The 23,282-nt window shown below is 43.8% G+C and overlaps 1 protein-coding gene across 4 annotated transcripts in view; it reads right to left on the minus strand.

Moving 5' to 3' along the window:
* CYFIP2 (cytoplasmic FMR1 interacting protein 2) overlaps positions 1-21,219 on the minus strand; it is a 142,609-nt gene extending 121,390 nt beyond the window's left edge. For 2 of the 4 annotated variants that reach the window (XM_039460643.2, XM_039460642.2), the window contains exons 1-2: positions 21,107-21,219; positions 1,117-1,256 (exon numbers count right to left, since the gene is read on the minus strand). In XM_039460643.2, coding sequence (XP_039316577.1) covers positions 1,117-1,233 — 117 coding nt within the window. In that variant the 5' untranslated portion in view covers positions 1,234-1,256; positions 21,107-21,219. Of the gene's footprint in view, positions 1-1,116; positions 1,257-20,495; positions 20,575-20,735; positions 20,912-21,106 lie in introns of those variants that run through there. The other 2 variants (XM_010345340.3, XM_010345341.3) reach the window with 2 other exon arrangements.
* Between the last annotated feature and the right edge of the window lie 2,063 nt (positions 21,220-23,282).

Below are 23,282 nucleotides of genomic sequence, written 5' to 3' on the forward strand. Positions count from 1 at the left end.
TGTGATTAAAAAAACTGTAAACAACCCAAATGTCCCTCAACAGTGAAAGGCTGAATATATAATAGCATATCCATAAGCGGGCTTATAAGTACCATGAGGTGGCTAAGCATAATGTGGTAGTATTGTGGTATTGTCATGGAAAAATATCCATATTTTAAGTTAAAAAGCCAACTCATAAAGCAATAAATATAGTATGGTTCTCTTTTGGTAAACATACACATACATACACACACACACACACACACACACACACACACACACACAAATGTGTATATTTGGTTAAAAAAGGCATATATATATAGGCACAGTTAAAGAAAAAAATTCCACGTTTTTGTACACTTTTTTGCATACTTTATTGCTTATGACAAAAAAGATATTTGTCTAATTAAAATGTTAATCTGTGTTAGAAGAGGTGAATCAATGAAGTTTATGAGCTGAACCCTCAAGCATGTGCTTCATACATCCACTGAATGAAATTTAAGAATTTATCATGTATTTATATTTAGTCTCCTTTAGCAGTCTGAGAACTATCAAAAGGTCAAACACAACTAGAACTTTCAAATTAGCATGTCCTTTCTTAACATTGCTTCTGGACTGGCATACCCAGACAAGGGGTTAGAAAGCTGACTCCCAGCCCTGATGGGTCATGGTCTGGAACAATCTGATGGTGGTTTATCACAAGCTCTGTTCTCTTAAGCAAAAGCCAACAACTGTGACCAGCTTTCCTGAGGCATGAGCTGCTATGGGATGTTGTAATGCCCTCCTCAAAAGTAATTACCCAGGCAGGTTCTGGGGTTTCTAAATTGCAATCTTTAATTCATGAGGTCAGAGCTGCTAAAACCTTGGTTAGTGCAGCAGCAAGAATAGCCAGGAAGGTATCTGGGGGTCCAATCAGATCAACAAGACCTCCCTGGGAAAGGGAAATAGTCCTGGTGCACATTTAGTAGCTAATCTGTTCCTTATACTGGGTTCCACTGGTGCACAAGGGACTGGATCAGCTCATGACCTTTCACCTTCTAGATGGAGACCTCCCCCTTCCCTCTGCCTCAGGGCAAACCCTCTTAGGGGATCCCCAGAGTTCCTGGTTCCCCTGGTGCTAGCTGCCATTTCCATTACCTGGTACATGATGGAGGAAGGTGGAGGTTCGATGCATGGCTGCTGGTCGGGGAGGGGCAGCTCTTCAAGCAGGTCCACGTTGGACAGGGCATCTTCCAGGGTGACATGCGTGGTCATGGCTGCAGTTTCTGTATTCCGCACTGAGGGAAAGAAAGAGAAGGTCAGTGGAGATTTTCAGGGGCCTCTAAAATTTCTTTTAACCGCACCCTGTCCAGGATCCTTCAGGAGAATAAAGAGGGTTAAAACACACTGAGGCCACTTCCACTCACCACTTCTTCACGAGGTGTTCTCAACCTGTATCTTTTATATCTGAGGATCTCTACATGGCTAACAAAGTACTTTGTGTGTACTTGGCTGACCCTCACTGCCACCCTGTGTGATCAACATGGAAGGCGGTACTCTATCTATATCACTGATGAAACATCAGGGCTCAGAGAAGTTACATGACTCCCACACGTGACCAGGAGTGAAGGATGTGAGGACATGGGTCATGGTTATTTCTCCACCTTTTTTGTTCTTCCTAAGGATATTTATGAGTTCCACTCTTAAATTATCAGCAACACAGTTATCCATGATTGTGACAGCCAAGATAATTAGCAGAAAACCAGAGCCCAGGTTTTTAGGCTAATTAAACTGGGATTAAAATAACTCAATTCCTGCAAATCAACCTTCTTTGCAAAGATGGAGGAGCCATTGTCTTCCTCGGCCTGAGTATCTTTTGTGAGGCACACTGAACAAATCAACCCTAAATGGACATTTTTGTGTCTTAAGACCCTGGCACAGTGTAACTGCTTTGACAGTATGTTTGGCAGGATTCGAAGCTGAAGAGGATCTGAACAGCACAGTTACCCAAGTTGAGCTAATTCCTATTTTAAGAACTCAGCACCCAGCAAACAGAATACTCATTTTCCCCACCCAAACATATGTGAAACACGGCTTAAAAACTAATCATGATTTAGGATATAAATCAGATTCCCTCTTCAAAAATGACAGCCTACCAGTCACATTCACTGATTATTAAACATAATACAATGAAATTAGAAATCAATAATGCAAATTATAGCAATAAAATCCCATACCTCTGAAAATTTATAAGACACACTTCAAGGTCATTCATAACTAAAGAGGAATTTAAATAGCAATAATAAGAATATTTAGAAATGAAAGACAGAAAGCACTCATACATGTCTTCAACACATTTAGTTGAAAGAAAAGTAGAACTAAATGAAGTTAATGTTACACTCAACAACCTTCAGAGAAAAAAAATCAGCCCAGAGAAATGAGAATTGAGGGGTTGGGAGTTACAAAGGCAGACATAAAGCAAAAAACAAAGCAAAATAAAACACAACAGTAGAGGTGAGCAAAAACACTAAAAGCTGAGTTTTAGAAAAAGATTTCTAACAATAATAAAGCCAATCCTAAACATACATGATTAACAGGGACACAAAGAGCAGCGCCACCGTGCTTGTCTGAGAACCCCTTCCTGACCACCTTCAATCCCAGATAGCTGTGAGACAGGGCTGGAATTTCTCCTGGGAATGTCAGTAAGTTTGCCTTGCTCGTTAGGAAATGTAGTGTCTCACATTAGGGGGAAAACGGATCCACAACAGAAGAATTTGGTCCAGGGGCCGCAAAGGGCTAAAACAACTGCAGAATCTACCCAAGGTCATGCTGCCCGGAGACTAATATCTGCCTTAGGTCCAAGGTTGGGAGGGCAGATTGGGACTGAGCCTTCACTGGCTGCTGAGCAGCTAACTGGATTCACATTAACCCGAGTTCTCGAACACACCTCCCATCATGTACCATGGCAACAGCGAATGCTGCATCCAGTGAGGGATCACTGAGCTCAGAGGTAACTTCCCCCTCTGCCCTCTGCAGAAGGCTGGCCTTCTAGGGTGGTTTCAGGTCCTCTCCACACCTAAGCTTCTTCCTCTTCTCTCCCCACAATTCTAAGTGTGGCATTCAGTTCTACAGCAAAACTACTTTGCCTATCCGTTACAAGAAAAGAAAAGAAAAAAAGACTGTCTTCCTTCTTACGCTACTAAGTAGGAGGAGGAGTGATGATTTTACTGGGTATATGATCTTCAACCTCCAAAGCCTTGCTAATTCTCTTCATTAATTCCAATTATAATAATAAAACATTTCTTCAGCCTTTACTCTGTGTCAGAAACTGTGCAAAATACTTGACTATTTCAATCTTGCATCCACTTCATAAAGGTAAGTACCCTGATTATTCCCATTCTATAGATGAATGAACAGAACCTCAGCATTTAATTTCACAGGGTCAAGGGCTGGCAAGTGGTGGAGCGAGGGCGAAGCCAGGTTTGTCCAGCTCCACAGTCAGAAGTCATCTTCATTATGACATACTTCCTTCCAACGGCTCAGGCTTGCATTGTGAGACTACACTTGATAAGGGGAGGTTTATTTCATACCAACTTCTATGCTCGTGTTTTCAAACACTCTGCATTAATGGTTCTTGGCCCTGCTTGTGCCAAAAAGTCACGTGTACAGCTTCTTAATAATAAAATGCCTGGGTTCCAACCAGGGGACCAGGAAGACTGCATTTGAAAGGTGTCCTGTCTCATTTTCAGTAAGAAAAATCCAGATTAAACTTTCATGGAGATACACCATTTCTCACTGATCAGATGGGCTCAAATCTAAAAGTTTGACTATACATGCTGTTGGCAAGACTACGGAGAAACAGGCTCTCCCAAATATTGTTGATAGGGATGTAAAAATGACACATTTCCCATGGAAAGAAATCTGGCACTAACTAACAAACTTCCATAAGTATTTTACCCTTTGACCAGCAATCCCACTTCTAGGAATCTATCCCAAAGTTGCACGGACAAAAATACACAAAGATATATGCACAAGGCCATTCACAGCAGCACTACTTGTGATCGCAAAAACCGAAAACTGCAAACATCCATTAATACAGTTAGGTACTTGCTCTCACCCAAATCTCATGTTGAATTCTAATCCCCAATATTGGAGGTGGGGCCTGGTGGGAGGTGTCTGGACTATGGGGGCAGGTCCCTCCTGAACAGCTTGGGCCATCCCCTTGGTGATGAGTGAGTTCTGAGTTCACAGGAGAGATGGTCATTTTAAAGTGTGTGGCACCCCCCGCTTCCCCACACTGCCCACTCTCTTGCTTTTGCTTTCACCACGTGGTGTAACTGTTCCCCCTCTGCCTTCTGCTGTGATTGAAGGCTTTGCGCAGCCTCCCCAGAAGCCAAGTAGATGCTGGCACCATGCTTCCTGTACAGCCTGTGGAACCATGAACCAATATGCAAAGAATTCTAGCCCCCATCTCTGCCCCTTAACTGTATTCCCTTCTTTTCCTGTTTCCAATAGGTAACTAATTTTTAAAAGTATACAGCTTCCCCTTCCATTGCTCGTTTTGTAAGTAGAAGATGTGTGAAGACCTCTTTCTAGTCATTTCTTTATAAATTACCCAGTCTCCAGTACCTCTTTACAGCAGTGCAAGTTCGGCCTAATATATCCATTAATGGAAGACTGTCTGGATAAACTATGGTGCCACCATACAGGGAAATATGAAGCAGCAGGAAAACAGTGAGGAACCTCTCTACATGCAATTACGGGGTAATCTCCAGGACATGGTATGGAGAGCAAGTGCTCATGTACCCGGGAGAGGGTCTGCAGATGTCTCCACACACATCTTCTACTTCAAAAACAAACAATGGAAGGGAAAGCCATATACTTTTAAAAATTAGTTACCCATGGGGAACAGGAAAAAAGGGAATACAGTTAAGGGGCAGAGATAGAGGCTAGAATCCTTTGAATATGCCTTATTTTGTAGATTTGACTTTGAAACCATCAAAACATTTTATATACTTTTAAAATTTAAATTTATAAAAAGTGGCCCACAAAATGAAAAGCAAAATGAAACAAATGAATGTATATACGTTGTACTATTGGAGTAACTCCACAGAAAGGGACTGTTCCAAGTATTTTAAAATTGAGTGATGTGCTGGAAGACGCCAATGGATCTCAAAGACATCTAATAAAAACTTGGTTTTTATTACTTTGTTACTGTTAGACAAGCCTGTGAACCAATTTTTATGTTGAATATTGGTAAATAAAAGCAAACATTTAACCTGTCTTACCTCAACAAACTATACCACCAGATAACCAAACTATAGAAGAGATGGTTGTTTCTTTCCATAAAAGTTTTTTTTTTTCTTTTTAAGAAAAAAAATGACAATATCCTTGTTTTCCAACCTCTATAAACAAATGGATCTAGGAACTGATCATCATGAGCTGCTAACATCCCTAAATGAAAGACAATCAGACATTATGTGCTTAGTGATGGAAAAACGCACTGTCACTCCCCCACCCCCCTAACAAAACACCTGAATCTAATTAAGCCTTTGATGCCAACTCACAGGAAATATAAGAGGGCAGAAAAACATGCTATACCCCAGTGATGTAAATAGGAAAATACAATCCAAGACAAATTCTGCTGGAAAAATGACTCAGGACCTCTAACAAATAAATTGCAAAGATAGAAAAGAGATGGAAGGAAAACTATAGGTTTTGAAGAGACCTAACACACTATCGTGCGTGAACCTTATTTGGATCCTATTTCAAACAAACCACCATGAAAATAAAATTATAACTTTATGAGAAAATTAGAAAATGAGTACTGACCGGATATTTGATAATATGAAGGAAATATTTTATTTAGGTGTGATAACATCAAGGTTATGTTTTAAAAGAGCCTTTATCTTCTAAAAATACCTACTAAAATATTGATAAAAGACACAGGGGTTTGCTTCTAAATAATACAGATGAGGGAAGGGTGAGTAAAAACGAAACAAAACCAGCAGTGAGTTAGTAACTGTAGATTGTGTGTGACACATGCATAGAGATTATTGTATTTTTCCATCCAACTTTCTATGTTTCAAATTTTTTATAAAATCCCCTATATCAGTTTATATGCTCCTAGCTCTTAGCCAACTTCCCTTTTTTCTCCTGTAACTAGGTTTCTTCTGGGCTTCTCAAACTTACCCATTTACGGACGGGCATGGTGGTTCACACCTGTAATCCCAGCACTTTGGGGGGCCGAGGCAGGTGGATCACCTGAGGTCAGGAGTTCAAGACCAGCCTGGCCAAACTAAACAGGGTTTAGTAGAAACCCTGTTTCTATTAAAAATACGAAAAAAGAAAAAAATAATTAGCTGGGCATGGTGGCAGGCACCAGCTACTCAGGAGACTGAAGCAGAAGAACCACTTGAACCCAGAAGGTGGAGGTTGCAATGAGCCAAGATTGTGCCATTGCACTCCTGCCTGGGCGACAAGGGCAAAACTCTGTCTCAGAATAAAATAAAATAAAAATACTCATTTACCAGAATAACCATGAAGTTTCTCTCTATAGCATAATAGCACCCCTGAACATCCCTTGAAGAGAATCAGTAAGTAAACAACCTACAAAGCTAGTAACTTAGGATTCTGTTTATGTTAATGCAACCCTTCTTCTCCCTTGCAAATACAGCTTCTATAGTGGATTTCTACGAACACTGGTAGATCACTCATTGCCTAAGGGAGCTGGAAATCAGACATTTTTAGCTCAAGTGCTGGCAGGCACTGCCAAATCCACATCACCCAGAAAGGACAAATGTTCTGGAAATTTGAACAGAGGTATAAATGAAAATAAGAACGTACTTCTTTTCTGCCCACGTGTCCCGCCTGTTATGCAATCTTCCAAGTAAGAATGATTATTTATGTTCAGTCTACACACATGTAACCATTTCATCATTTTGGAAAAGAAATTAATGAAATATTTAAACGTTAACAGTGTTCTGGGAGTATCATTTACCCAGCGCAGCTGCAGCTTCTCAGTGGGGGGCATTCATGACAGATTTAAATTCAGTGTCTTCATAACAAACTCAGTCAGTGGCCTGGTTTCCGCAAAAGCAGTAATAACATCAGGCTCACAAGCAATTTGCTTCTGAGAAGGGGGGCTTTAGGTGTCCCTCCAGGCGGAGATGACTGACAGACCCCAAGCAAGATGGGGATAGGTCCTATAAACGCATGATGGCTGTCAGGAGAACCTTCTGACACTCCCAGCTTAAACCCTGCTTTTCTATAAGCAAAAGACTTGCATTGTCATTATCTGTTTGATTTTCTGGAAAGAAATGAAAAGTTAAGATTTTTACCAAAGCAGAATATTAGACTAGTACAGTGAGTAAGCTTGAGTTCTGGGTCTGAATCTGCCATCTGCCACTTACTAGCTATATAACCAATAGCATGTTCCTTAACCTTTCTGAGCCTCAGTTTCCTTACCTTATAAGGGTGACAATTTATAATAGTGCCTGTCCTCAGTGATTATTCTGATTATATAACTACAGCATGTACTTAACACAGTAGCCAGCAAAGATGTGTCAAAAAATAAAATTACAATCAATTTATATAATTAATTGCTTTTAATTCATGATTTATGAATTGAAACACCTCCTTTCTATACGATAGAATGAAAGCTCCCACTGGACAATAGCAAAACAGTGGGTTTTGTAAGGTGGGAAAAAGGAAACATAACAATAGAAAAATAAATGATTAGTTAACATCAGGTTACTTCAGGTTACTTTTTTGTAAGGGTTAGGGCAGAAGGGATTTGCTTATTATGCTGACTCAGGTAGAGAGTAGCATTTAGCATGAGTGACTCCATTTTAGTTTGGTCTGGATTTTAGGGGTCTAGTACAGGAGCTCAGTCTTAAACAATGACCTCCCTGTTTATCATTAGCTAGTCTGTGGCCTGTTTTCAATAGAGAGGATGAATTAAATACTGCAACAATTCTCCTACAAAAAGGAAAATATTATTATTATTACAGTAATACCTCAGTTCTATAGATTTTTCACATTGATTTTCTCAATCACAACTATCTTGCAAATTTAACTCAGCAGGTTAATTTTTGCTGTGTTTCTGAGGACACTGTGTAATGAAGAAGTAAACACTTTTATTCAAGGTGACATGGCCAGCTAGTGGCAGAAGTAGGGTAGAAACAGGATATCTTGACTCCCAGTTCTCCCATGCCTTTTCTTCTAGACCTTTTCTTCTAGACCACAGCTGGTTTCGTACCTTTTTGAAAGGTGCCAAGCACATTTTTCCCCCCAGTTTGGCTGCTTTATCCTTCCTCAAGAAGAACACAACTTTGCCAGGCTAGAAAGATTAGGTAATGTCACCTTTGTGTTTCATGAACTTCAAGAGGCCAGGAAATATTTTCCCTGTCGTATGGCTGTCCAGCCAGTGGCTATATATGTATGCGCGCACACACACACACACACACACACACACACAAATACACTACACACACAGACGTATATATACACACATGTATACATATATTAGTACAAAGAAAATATTACATAATATAAAAACAAAAGGGATATTTTAATTGTTTCTATTTTTAAAATTACAGTCATTTGCCTCATAATGATGTTACAGTCAACAGTGGACCATGTATATGATGGTGTTTCCATAAGACTATATCATATTTTTACTGTACCTTTTCTATATTTAGATACACAAATACTTCCCATTGTGTTGTAACTGCCTACAGAATTCAGTACAGGAACATGTTGTACAGATTTGTAGAACAGGAGCAATGGGCTATATATACAGCAGGCTATGCCATATAGGTTTGTGCAAGAATACTCTATGATGTCTTCTTGGCCACAGAATAAAACCTGAATAGTGTTACTTTTTCCTCCCATGCCAGAGCAGACATTGCTAATTGGTAACGACTCTATTTTCCACTAAGTCCATAGACAGCTTCAGAATCCTCAGGAAATACTGAGCTCCAGGAAGCCACCAGCAATCAATCTGAGTTTGCCCATGAAATAAAACACACGTGCCCTCCCTGGAGAACCACACATGTGAAAGTTCCTCAAGGTCAGGGACCACTTTCTTACCTATCAGTGGAAATGCAGAGACCTTAGCAGAGTACTGCAAAAAGACGACGCACTGGGGAAGTACTGAATGAAAGAATGCATGAACATACCTCAATCACCTGACAACACAGGTGAGAGGAGATGACCTGAAGTTGGCCATGTCCTCACTTCTAGTTTTTTCCATTCCTTCTCCCTCACTATTAATAACACAGATAAGGCCAGGCACAGTCGCTCACACCTGTAATCCAGCACTTTGGGAGGCCAAGGCAGGCAGATCTCATGAGGTCAGGAGTTCGAGACCAGCCTGGCCAACATGGTGAAACCCTGTCTCTACTAAAAATTCAAAAATTAGCCAGGCGTGGGGGCACACACCTGTAGTCCCAGCTACTCAGGAGGCTGAGGCAGGAGAATTGCTTGAACCCGGGAGACAGAGGTTGCAGTGAGCTGACATAGAGCCACTGCACTCCAGCCTGGGTGACAGAGCAAGACTCCACCTCAACAAAGCAACAGAGATAATTAAAATCAGCATGGAATACACAGTCATATCCATAAACTGCCAGGATAATTCTTACTTTTTTTTTCTAGAGATTCTCTTTTTTGCTACTTTATATTTTAGAAGGAAGCTTTGTATAACCATCACAGATAGAAAACCAATAGTATATGCCATAAACACAGGGGAGCCATAAAAAAATACAGCAATGAACATAAACACAGGTCTGAGTATTATCTGAAAATCATCCCTTGTTTACCACTGATACCCACATGAGAGGCATTTTTAGTGTGGAGGTGAAATGGATAGCTTGAGTTAGAATCTTACCTCTGCCAATACCCAGTTGCGTGACTTTGACTAGGTGACATAACTTTTCTGAGCCTCACTCTCCTCATTTTGGTAAAAGGCATAATGATAGTTCCTATCTCATAGGCTTTGAAAACTAAACGAATTAATCCATGTAAATGGCTTGGCTGGTAGAAAGCGCTTGATAAAAGTTAGTGCCTCAACAAAACTGAATCTAGAAACATATAAAAAAGATTATAAACTGTGAACAAGTGAGATTTATCCCAGGAATGTTAAGATTGGCCTAACAGTAACATCAGAATATCAATTAAGGTAACGAGCTATGCCCATAAAGGTAAAAAACCATTCATCTCAATACACACAGAAAAAACATTTGGCAAAATCTCAATGCCTTCACCATAAAAACAATTTAAAAAAACTAGGAATAGAGAATATCCTCAACTGATGGTAAGTGGCAACAAAAAAACCCTTAGCTAATATCAGACTTAATGGTGAAAGGCTGAATGCTTTCCCACTAAGATCAAGAACAAGACAAATAAGTCTGCTCTTAGCATTTCTATTCGACATTGTACTGGCAGTTCCAGCCAAGGTAATGAGGCAAGAAAATTAAATAAAAAACACCTAGATTGGAAAAGAAAAAGTAAAACTATTCCTGTTTGCAGATAACATAGTCTTATATATAGAAAATCCATGAAAAATCTACTAAAAACTATTAACATGATAAACAAGTTCAGCAAGTCTGTAGGATGCAATATGAGCATATAAAAATCAGTTATATCTCTATATACTAGCAATGCACAATATGGAAAGAAAATTGGGAAAACAATTCTATTTACAGTCGCATCAAAAAGAATACTTGGGAATAAACTTAACAAAATAAGTGCAAAACATACATTCTGAAAGCAGTAAAACTTTGCTGAAAAAAAATAAAGAAGACCTAAATAAATAAAAAGATATCCCATGTCCATAAGCTGGAAAACTTAGATTCTTAAGACAGCACTACCCAAACTAATCTACAGATTCAACATAATCTCTATCAAAATCTCATCTGGCTTCTTTGCAGAAATTGACAAGCTAATCCCAAAAATACATATGGAAATTCAAGGGACTCACTCAGGATAACCAAGACAATCTTGGGGGTGGGAGGAACCTAACGGAATTGGAAGACTCACACTTCCTGATTTCGAAATGTACTCAAAGCTACAGGAATCAAAACAGTGTGGTATTACCATGAAGAAGGACGATGAACAATGATAAATTAATGGAATAGAACTGAGAATCCAGAAATAAACCCTCACATTTATGGTCAATTGAACTTTGACAAGGATAACAAGAGATGGAGAAAGAATATTCTTTTCAAAAAATGATTCTGGGACAACTGGATATTGGATACCCACATGTAAAATTTGTTTTGTGGTGTCAAGTATATCCTCATACCACATAATAAATTAGCTCAATATGGATAAAAGATCTATGTAAGAGCCAAAACTGTAAAACTCATAGAAGAAAACTTAAAAATACATCTCTGTGACCTTGAATTATGTAATAACACCAAAAACACGAGCAACAAAATAAACATCAAAATTGAAAACTCTTGAGCTTCAAAGGACACCATCAAGAAAGTCCACAGAATAGAAGAAAATATTTGCAAATCATGTATTTGCTAAATATATAAAATATGTAAATAATTCTTAGCTGGTCACAGTGGCTCATGCCTGTAACCCCAGTACTTTGGGAGGCTGATGGGAGAGTCACTTAAAGCCAGGAGATTGAGACCAGCCTGGGCGACATAGCAATACCCCGTTTCTACAAAATTTTTTTTAAAATAAAAATAAATTTTAAAAAATGAATTCCTAAAACTCATCAATAAAAAGACAACCTGATTTTAGAAATAGGCAATAAACAGATTTTTCTCCAAAGAAGATATATACATAGCCAATAAGCACACAGAAAGATTAATATCCTCTGTCATTAGGGAAATGCAAATTGAAACCACGATACCACTTCATACCCACTAGGATGGCTACAATGAAAAGTGTTTTACTTTTTCCTTTATAATCTAGATGTCTTCAGTGTATAAAAAACAAGTGTTGGCAAGGATGTGGAGAAACTGGGAACACCATTACTAGTGGGAATGTAAGACGGTGCCACAATTTTGGAAACTAGATTGGCATTTCCTCACATTTTTAAACAGAGTTACCATTTGACCTAGCAATTCTACTCCTAGGCATAACCCCAAGAGAAATGAAAACATATGTCCACACAGAAACCTGTACATGGATGTCCACAGCAGCATTATTCGTAATAGCTAAAAAGCACAAGTAACTAAAATTTGCATCGACTGATAAAGTATGGTATAGCCATATGATGTATTTTTCAGCCATACAAAGGAATTAAATACTGATATTGCTACAATATGGATGAACCTTGACAATATTATGCTAAGTAAAAGAAGCCAGTCATAAAAAAAAAATCCCATGTTGTATGATTCCATTTATTAAATATGCCCAGAAGAGGCAAATCAACGGAGACTTAAAGCAGATTCGTGGTTGCCTAGGACTGGGGCTGGGGAAAATAGGTAGTGCTGCTAAAGGCCACCAGGTTTCTTTCTGGGGCGCTAAAATGCTCTAAAACTGACTATGATTACGGGTTGTGTGACTTCTGTGAATACACCAGAAACCACTGAACTATGTTGTTTTTTTAGACAGAGTTTCACAATTGTTCCCCAAGTTTGAGTACAATGGTGTGATGATCTCTGCTCACTGCAACCTCTACCTCCCTGATTCAAACGATTCTCCTGCCTCAGCCTCCAGAGTAGCTGGAATTACAGGCACCTGCCACCATGCCTGGCTGATTTTTGTATTTCTAGTAGAGCCAGGTTTTTGCCATATTGGCCAGGCTGGTCTTGAAATCCTGACCTCGGGTGATCCACCCACCTCGGCCTCCCAAAGTGCTGGGGTTCCAGGCGTGAGTTACTGTGCCTGGCCTGAACGATATTTTTTAAATGAGGGAATTGTACAGTATGTGAACTACATTTCAATACAGCTGTTACTAAAAGTTAGTATTTTTTTAACTACTTTTTGGGAAACTCTGGGTATAACATAAGCAGAAGGGGTACAAAGAGAGCTGGGAGTGGAGTGGGAGCTTGGAGGGTTTGGGGACTGTAATGCTGCCCCTACAAGCAGAGGCCGTGGAGAGCAAAAACTAACGGGGACAACAGGGGAGGAAAAGAGCAATAGATACAACCATACCACCCCATGGAGTGGCCCCCTAAACTGCAGGGTGAACTGGGCCACACGGGGCGGGCCCAGCTAGCCTGTTTGTTCCCTCCCCTGCCCCTGCCTGTTTTGGTTTCTCTGCCATCTCTCAGGTCCTAGGGGTGCCCCACCCTGAAGTCAAGACTCCTCCTCATTAATAGAGGCATCTGAGGTGGGTGGGGTGATAGGCTCTGAGGTTTATAATGAGAGCAAGAAGGGAGTCTAGCTCTCTTTCTACTGATGAGGAACCCGATGCTCAGAAAAGAGAAGGGAGCTGTGCATGGTCACTGGGTAGTTACGGGTAGAGCTGGGGCTAACACTGCAACCTCCTGAGAAGACCAGGGAATGCAATAGAACGACTCACATGACATAGATCTTTAAAAGAAAAGGACACGGCCGGGCACAGTGGCTCATGCCTGTAATCCCAGCACATTGAGAGGCCGAGTGGGGTGGATCATCTGAAGTCAGGAGTTCAAGACCAGCCTGGCCAACATGGTAAAACCCTGTCTCCACTAAAAATACGAAATTAGCTGGGCATCGTAGCACATGCCTGTAATCCCAGCTACTTGGGAGGCTGAGGCAGGATCACTTGAACCTGGGAGGCAGAGGTTGCAGTAAGCTGAGATCACACCATTGCACTACAGCCTGGGGAACAAGAATGAAACTCCGTCTCTAAATAAACAAATAAGACAAGTATTGCCACAAAAATTCTGCAACAAAACTAAAAGTGCTCTAAGAAAGGAAATACAATCAAAGAACATTACTCGGCCTTCTGTGATCATCACATATATCTCTTAATAATGTAAACACTTTAAACCTGATTTAGGTTAAAATAGAGCTTTCTATCTTGAGAGATGGGGGCAGGGGAGGGAAGGAGGGAGATGGTGTAAGAAAGCGAAATCTCTATCCATCACAGCAGGAAGTAAATGGACAATGTGCAGAATAGATAAATCAAGAAACAGCAGTGTAAGCATATCATTTAGAGATCTGGAGGCAGCTACTAGAAGAAACAGTGAGCTAAAAGCAGCAGCCTCTAAGGGAGGATGGGCGCTGGATAGTTGTTTTTCATTACAAGGTTTTCAATACTATTTGATTTTTAAAAACATGGGTATGTACTGGTTTGATCAAAATTTAATAATTTACTTTAGACGACAACCACCCAAAGTCTCTTTGCTGGCAGTTCAGACACCTGGCTGGTGCCCAGCACTGACTGGCAAGGCGGTCTTTGCTGTTTCAGTTCCTTGCTGCCTGTCTTAGGGGACCAGAGGCCCCATCACCTGCAACTTCTCTCCACACAGGGGACCTGCAGTCAGAGCCGAGAATTCAAGTCAGCCTTGACTTGGGCCTCTGGAGAAGGCCTACCCTCCTTGTTATTTATGAGTAGGCAGAGAAAAAGATCTTGATGGGGGCTAAAGGGCTTGCCACTTCGTTGGTGGTTTTGCCCAGCTGCTTCCTGTGTTGTTAGGGTTGAGGCCGCCTTTCTGGTGACACCAAACCAGGCAGATACCAGCAGCTCAGGGGAATGGCCCTCAGGCCGTCAGGAGGGGAAGTCATGCCATCAAGGTGGCTTGCTGATTTGCTCCTGCTGGGGCCCTGTGGGCTGTCACATGAAGAACACCAACATGATGCCTCTGCAGGGAGAGGAGCTGCCTCTCAGAAGCATCTGCTAAAACTCACAAAGGGAAGCCATGCATCTGTTATAGAAACAAAGAGCAGGACTTCAGGTCTGGCCACCAGATCAGGGCACGTGAAACTAACTCGAACCATGGCTCAGTATGAAGACAAAGGCCCCCAAATCACCTTTCTACTCACTCTAAAAGGGCAGATTTCTCGGTAAAATATGGAGGTTACCCTTGGTTTTCTCGCAACCATGAGGTCAAAACCTGCACTGTGAAGGTTACTGTGGGTAACTTGTGCTAATAATAGCTTAAGCACTGACTTTTGTAAACGAGGTATGTTTTATTGTATATGAGGCAAGGGTTCAAGGCCTCTGCATGATATTATTGCTTGCATGTTCATCTCTTCCCTTGAGCGGCGGGAATGGAACAGATTGGGGAGTTGGCTGTAGGGGCTAACATGTTGAGCATATCAATCTTGTCCATGATGTGTACTAAAAAGCAACAACAGCAACCACTTAAGAATCACTGGATTTGAGCCTCTCTCAGGGCCCCTCCAACTCTAAAGCAAATGACCTTGACTACAGTTGAGACATTCCATCCAAAGGGCTTCCTTAAAGACCACATGTTAAGGATCACGCAGACCATTCACTGTGGCCAAGGTATACTGGGCACCGTAAACCTGTCCAAGGACATTCTTCCTTTGTGCCTTTGCTCAGACTGTCTCTATTCCCTTAAGGACTGTCTTCTCTCCTTCTCAAATCCTATCAATTTATCAAGGCCCAAGTCAAGATATGCCCCTTCCACAAAGGTCTGACCAGCCAAGCCCCACAATGACCTTCGTTTCTCTCATTCCCTTAGAACTCACAGTCTAGAGTTCAGTTTTTAACTGCACTACAAACTGCTTTATATTACACGAATTCTTTGGATCACTAAGAATGCCAAGGATAGTCATCTTGTCTGTGTTTGATCCACAGCAACCAGCACAGAGGTAGACACACATCGGGAATTACTTGCTTATTAATACTTCAGGAATGATTTGTTGAATGCATGAGCCGATGACTAAAATTCTTCTAGTTTAAAAAAATTAACAAAAAAGTTAAAATATCTTGCTTCTCTAAGATCCCATATCTAAGTCTGCCTTATTACTATAAGAATCTGAAGCCGGGCGCGGTGGCTCACGCCTGTAATCGCAGCACTTTGGGAGGCCGAGGCGGGTGGATCACGAGGTCAAGAGATCAAGACCATCCTGGTCAACATGGTGAAACCCCGACTCCACTAAATATACAAAAAATTAGCTGGGCATGGTGGTGCGTGCCTGTAATCCCAGCTACTCAGGAGAACTGCCTGAACCCAGGAGGTGGAGGTTGCGGTGAGCTGAGATCACACCATTGCACTCCAGCCTGGGTAACAAGAGCAAAACTCCGTCTCGGAAAAAAAAAAAAAAAAAAAAAAAGAATCTGAGGAGACTTCTTTAGAAAATCCTTCTGTCGCAAACCTAAACTTCAAACCCTAAGAAGCAGGCCTTCTCTCTCCCATATGGAAGTATAACAGATTTGAAGGTAGAGGGCTGACCTCTAGTTCTGAATTCTTATCTCATCATTTGTATCTTGCCAAAATAAATCTTAAAAACATCACATTTTAAAAGTATAAATCAAAAATACTACTCAGATATTCCTTAAGAGTTATTGCACGTCTTCTCCAAGGGTCGGCCCTGCAAACTCTCTTTGATGTTAGCCAGGCCTTCAGTGAAGTTAGACAATTCTCTCATTCTTCCCCAGCTGATTTCTTATTCCACCCACAGAGGCAACTGGTCCAAACCCCTGAAGTCTCCTGAAGTTTCCTAACCAGTCTACCACCTTTATTTCCTGCAGAGGTCCTCACCTCCTGCCTTACTTAGAAAACAGAGACTATAGAACATGGACAGACTAAACACACCTCTGTTTTACCTAGAGATGAAAGCCTGAGAATCCCTGCTCTACAGTGACCAAATAATGACGCAAACAGAATCAAAAAGCCGACTGATGAGGTCGTCACTGGATCTTTCCCAGGCATCTCGCCAGAAGATCCTCTTTACTTCTGTCTCTCACTGCCTGTTACTGAGTTGCCCTAAGTCTATCAAAAGGCCACGCAACCAGAATGATCCCTGCAAGAAATTCTGCCTGAACGCAAGCTCCGCCTTCTCAAAACACCTTCTTTCAGGAATTTGCACCCTCTGTTGCCAGGGCCCAAGAAGTATGGCTTAAATGGCTGTTCTTTGAGGTACATCAGACACAGCCCTTAGATAAAGGCCATGGCTAGAAAGCCAAAAGCAAAGCTCTTTGCATCCTGGGAGGCGTCCCACACCCACTGACTGAATTCTGAAGTGTCTTTGTACAGATAAGGCCATCCAGGGGCCTTGACAGAATCTGTGAATCACAAAGTGCCTTTCAGCTTCCCATTGGCTCAGCAGTACAGAGAGGCCACAGATCCATCTTAAACTGACACACAATATATAATTAATAAACTGTTCCTTAAGGAATGGAGGGCATTTACCCAAAAGAGTCACACATTCAGAAGTCTCCTTAATTCCATGGTCTTTTTTTCTCAGACTGAGATTCACAGACATTCTGTCATTCGCAGGCTTCCATGATGACAGGCAGGTAAGAGCTGGGCAGGCTGCCTTCCCTTGCTCAATTTTTAACATTAGAGAGGTAGTGGCTGGCTTAAAGGCACACAGATAAATCCTGTGTTTTAACAGGGATAAATCCTGTGTTCCATGCTCACTGTGCTGCTGTCTGCCCTGGAAGCAAAGCATGCCCTCAACATTTCTGGATGGTTGCAAAATGCTAAAGAGGTCCTTCCTCAACTCTGTGTTGAAATGTGAGAATGGCCCTGGGCTTCTGCTTGGCTTTCTCCCTCCCCCTTCTCCCTGCCTATTCAAGTTCTACCCACCTCCCTTGTGCTACTTAAGAGCTAACTTCCCACCTGAAGCCCTTCGCTTCACCCCTTATCACTCTTAGCTTTCCCTTCCTTTGGCAGGTAAACTTGGGGCTGGGTTTACTGGTCACAGAGACCCACCACCCTCAAAAAAGCAAAATTCAGGGAAGCCCTAGAGGTAGAGCTGCTGGTAAGAGCCAAGGGTTGATTACATACATACGCCAAATTCTTAATGACTATGTAATTAATACATGATAACAAGAAATATATAAGTATGAGGAGCTGTGGTGGCTCAGGCCAGTTGTCCTGGCACATAAGGAAGTGAGTCTAGGCATTTGAGGCCAGCCTGAGCAACACAGAAACCTCTCATCCATTAAAAACAAAACCAAAACAACTGGATGTGGTGGCTCATGCCTGTAATCCCAACACTTTGGGAGGCTGAGGTGGGCAGATCACGGAGTCAGGAGGTCAAGACCGGCCTGACCAACATGGTAAAACCCCATCTCTACTAAAAAAAATAAAAATAAATAAAAAATTAGCTGGGTGTGGTAGTGTGCACCTGCAATGCCAGCTACTCAGAAAGCTGAAGCAGGAGAATCACTTTAACCCAGGAGGTGGAGGTTGCAGTGAGCCAAAATCTTGCCACTGCACTCCACCCTGGGTGACAGAGCTAGACTGTCTCAAAAAAAAAAAAAAAGATAGTACTATGTGCTAGGCATTCTGCCTGGCACTTTCATGCTCCCCACAGATAGTAAGAGCATCCAAAGATATTCTAGTGCCTCTCCCACCACAGTGGGTCCCCCACCCCCATTCACTGTCTAGAAGACAGCAGCCTGCTCCCCTCCTCCCAGGATCTCACTACTGATACAGGGGCCATCCTCTGGACCCTAGGCATGGCTTTGCTCCTCAGAATGACAAGACCAAAGGCCTTTCATAAAGACTCCAATGAGGTGACTGATGTCTGGCTTCGTCAACTACAAGTGAGTAATTAATTCTTGCCAGTATAGAAATAAGACTCATTGTTATGGTGGCCACATGCAGGCTACAAAAGGCCATTTTGTGGCACTCTTGGTGGACTCCTGGGACCAACAGTGGTCAAAAGAACCGGGATGAGAGTGTAGTCCTATCCTTAAATGGGGGGACTGTGGCCACCTGTACTGTTTTCCAGGCGTGCTGTTCCTGCTAATTAGCTTGTTACCTAGTCATCATCTCATTCAGCTTTCTGGTTGATGACAGCTGCAGAGGCCCACTGAACATCGGAGACGCAGTGATTTATCAGAGGGGACACATAGTGTTCTCCTGGGGCCTTTTACCAGTTTTTGAATTCATGTCTACTTTCTTCTCTGGGCCAGCGTTTGATATAAGTAAAACTCTCCAACGCCACTGGGCTGTACATCTGACTCTTGGCCTAATGCCTAAAGCAAGTTTTTTCTTTTTCATTTTCCAGCAGGGACTAAACAAGGCAGCCCTGGGTGCCTACAGAACCGGTCAGAACTGGCCAGGAAATATAATAAAGAAGCTTAGTGAGCAAAGAGCTAATGCCCCAGCCAGAGGCTCAGTGTGTAGAACTAGCTAGTGGCACTGCCTTTGTAAGCAACAACACTCTCTTCTTGAGGTCTAATCATTGCCTTGGCAAAGGGCAGCCAATGCCAACGAGTTAACCCTGTGTACCCAAGTTTCACATCCTGAAAGTGGACACCGGGTGCTCAACAAATGCCTTCTGGTGGCAGTAACCCCTGACCAGTTAAACATGCACTCAGACACATGCATGCACACACACACCCTTACAGCATTCCTGCCCGCAGGGCCAAAGCTGCCCTTGCCAAATACAGAGCTGACAGCTGCTAGATATTGCCATTTCAGGGACCTGTTCCCGAAAGAACTACCCAGCTCTCCACCTCCACTTCCAGGCCCACTGTTTGAAATTCCACCATTAGTGACAGCAAGTATTTTCTAATTGTTTCTCATTAAAGCTTTGTTTCCCATTAAAATGCCTCCATCCTGTTTCTTTTCCGGTCAAATGACTTGTAAAGCACCTGCTCAGCATCAAATGGGAACTACTTCTTCGGTATTTAGATCTTCAAGATAAACACAGTCATTGGCTCCTTTCTTGAAAACAATTTCTGACACTGGAGAATGGGGGAAGGGCAGGACACTGTATGGAAGTGGGGATGGGAGGCCACCAGGAAGGCCACAGAGCGAGGGTCTAATGGTGGAGAAAACAACCGCCGGGCCTGCCCATAGACACGGACCTAGATTTTTGCCCTCTAAGATCTGAGAGCCCCAGGTTGCTGGCACAGCCTGTATCCAAAAGTAAGGTGAGACCCACTGACCTAACTGGGACACAGACAGGAGGTAGAAAATGGGAACACAGAAACCAACACTCTCCAGATTTGTCCCTCCTGCCTGCAGGACTGCCACCATCTCCCTGCCCATGCTGAGGGCACAGGCACCCAGGAACTAGCAGAAAAAGATCCTTGTCCCATTCTTGGCCTAGCTGGAAGGACAGCTGATGGCTCATCAGCCCTGGTGAGTGGTTCCACTGCGCTGGGGAAAGTAGGCAAGCAGAAGTCGACGTCAGATTCCCTGGGCTGGGGAGGCACAGGGGCTGTCAGTGTCGTTTCTAGCTGGGTTCTGGGTATAAAGAGCCATGCTTCTGTGGGCCATGCTACCTGCCCCCATCCCCAAGCAGAGAGCACCTCCTCCTCTTCTTTTGCACATAGGTGCGCTTTTCTTTGGGGTGAGGGGTAGGACTGTCCCGAAAAGCAGACGCCACAACAGACAGGTAGGCATCTTCCTGGTTCTTCAGAGCGAAAAAAAACAACCTTTTCCCGAAGGAGTCAGCCCACTCATCCCCTTCCCCCACCTCCATCCTACCCGCAGCCAGCCGGGAGAGCGATGCTAGTGTAAGCCAGAAAGCTTCCAAGCGGGTCTGACCTGCTCCTCTCGCGTCAAAGCCCTCCGCCCCCAAACATCGCCGCTGCGCCCCTCGCCCCACCCATCACACGTTCTGTGTGGCCGAGGCGGCTGCCAGGCGGGCCCAGGCGGCTCTCGCTGGCCCTGGGAGAGGTGACGGTGGTCTCGGCGGCAGAGGCGGGGGCCAGCGCTCTGCAGTACCTGGAGCAGAGGATATCGCCGCCGCCGGGCTCGGGGCCACTGCAGGTGTCTCTGGTCTCTGAGATTAGCACCGCCTCCTCCCGGGCTGGCGGCTCCGGCCCAGGCCGCGCACCTGCTGCTGCGGCTCCCCAGCCGCCTCGCCGGAGCTCCGCGATGCGCCCGCGCCTCCCGGCCAGAGGGTCCGGACCGCGGGACGCCGGGTGGGCCCGAGGGGGAAAGGGGCCGCGTGGGGCCTGAGGCCCGGCCTCGAGCTAGCCAGGGCGCAGCGCCGAGCGCCCCCCGCGGGCCGGGAGAGGGGGCGGCCCCTCGCGCATCCTCACGGCCTCATCCCGGTCCCAGTGCCGGGCCCGAGGCCTGCGAGCGCCGCTTACCTGGCTCTGCAGCGCGGTCCAGGGGAGGGGCCCTAAGCTACCGCAGGGCCCCGCGCCGGGGCGCAGGATGCTCTGCCCCGCTCCGCTGCGCCGCGCTCGGCCCCGCCCCGGCTCCGCCCGCCCCGGCCCCGCCCCCGCCCGGCGCCCGCCCCTTCGCCGCTGCGGCTGTCACACAAAGGGCAGGAAATGGCTGCGGCGAGCCCTTCTCCGCGCTGCGCGCTGTACCGCCGGCGCGCCCGGGACCTGCAACCCGGGCTCGGAGGACCGCTCGGCACCCAGGCTTCCTGCCCTGGGGGCGGGAAAGGGAGGGAGGGCTTCTTCCACGGCCTCCATCACCGGGAGCCACACCTGCAGCTACCCGAGGACGAGAGCTTCGGCCGCGTTCGGATCTCATTGGCCCCACGTGATTTCCAAGTGCTCGTTTATCAACCCAATCTTTATTGATTGCCTATTCTGTTCCGAGGATCGTGCTAGGACCTGGGTGTGCAGTGGTGTATAAAAGACATGGTCCCTGCCCCCTTGAAGTTTGTCACCTGCCAGGAGAGACGGGTGTAAGTTAACCTAGCAAATGTCCAGTTACAGTCCATAGTGCTGTGAGAAGGACCAGGGTGAAGTGACAGAAGATGCAACTGGGGCTAGGGAAAGGGACCTTCCACCAGTTGAGCCTGCTCCCTGATGGGGCTCCTTTGCTCAAGAATAACTTCTTCCGCTCCCTTCTAGTTGGCTGGAGAAGAGTCCCTGAAGCTGCCACCTCTTTAACAGGGGCCTGCCTCAACTTCGTTCTGGAAGAATTGCGTAACGGACAAATAGGTGACAGGAAGCACTGAGAGAACAGGAACCTTTGTCTTCAAGGCTTATCTGCCGTTTCCGGCTCTTTAAAGAAACAATTATCTGACCTGCGGTGGCTCACACCTGTAATACCAACACTTTGAGAGGCTGAGACCAGAGGATCGCTTGAGCTCAGGAAATAGAGACCAGCCTGGGCAACTCAACGAAACCTCATCTCTACTAAAAATAAAAAATAAAAATAAAAAAAGATGGGTGTGGGGACATGAACCTGTGGTCCCAGCTACTCAGGAGGCTAAGGTGGGAGGATTGCTTGAGACTGGGAGATTGAGGCTGCAGTGAGCTATGATCCCACTGCTGGACTACAGCCTGGGTGACAGAGTGAGACTCTCAAAAATGAATGAATAAATAAATAAATAAACAAATAAAAGAAAAAACAGAGGAAAAGAAAGAAACAATTCTCATTGAGATGCAGCCTGGTAGGCCAAAGAAAGAAAGAGAAAGAAAAGAGAGAAAGAAACCGTTCTCATTGAGATGCAGCCTTGGTAGGTGAAAGAAAAGGAAAAAAGGTAAAGAAAGAGAGAGAAAAAAGAAAGGAAAAGGAAGAAAAAAAGAGAAAGAAACAATTCTCACTGCGATGCAGCCTGGTGGGCCTTCAGACCGGGCTGAAGGCAGGTTGCACCAAATTCTAACCTTGAGACACCTGAGCAAGTCACATCTCCACTCTGCTCCACAGAGGTCTCCGTATCTGCAATACAGTGAATAACAGTTGCCCTTTGTACCTTACAGGGTAAATAATTTGAAAGCATTTGAGACATAAGGAATGGTTTCCTAGGGCCCACAAATGTATACTTAATCATTCAGCTATTCCTAATAAGGGTGATTTACAGAGAAGCCTCATTATTCAAGCCCTAGCAAAGGATTTATGGAAGCCTTTGCTTGCCCCTACTGATCTCACCTTATGTCCCAAGTTCTCAGAATCCATGATTCCTTATGGTTTGATCTTAAGTCTCTAATTCCAATTCAAATTGCTATATCAGAAAAAAAAATGACATATATATACATACATTTCTGTCCCTGGTGCTGTGTGAAAAGCTGTGGGGGTGTTTGTGGAGAATGGGTTTAAAAACAGAACCGAGGTTTCCTTTTTTAAAAATGTTTCATTTTCCACCATGATCCTTGGGATTTCAAGTGTTAGTGATTACAAATATTAACAATGAGAATCCCAATAAGTCATGTTTTCATTCTACGGGGCATATTATTTCAGACATTGTAGTTTTCGGAAGATGCATTTCTCCCTGTTGTTCCTTCCCTGTCTTTTCACCTTCAGGAACAAGTTGCCTGAAAACAGAAAAGACTATTACATATATATTTGGTTAGATCTTAGGCA

The sequence above is a fragment of the Saimiri boliviensis genome, chromosome 20, assembly GCF_048565385.1.
Source record: "Saimiri boliviensis isolate mSaiBol1 chromosome 20, mSaiBol1.pri, whole genome shotgun sequence".
Lineage (NCBI taxonomy): Eukaryota > Metazoa > Chordata > Mammalia > Primates > Cebidae > Saimiri > Saimiri boliviensis.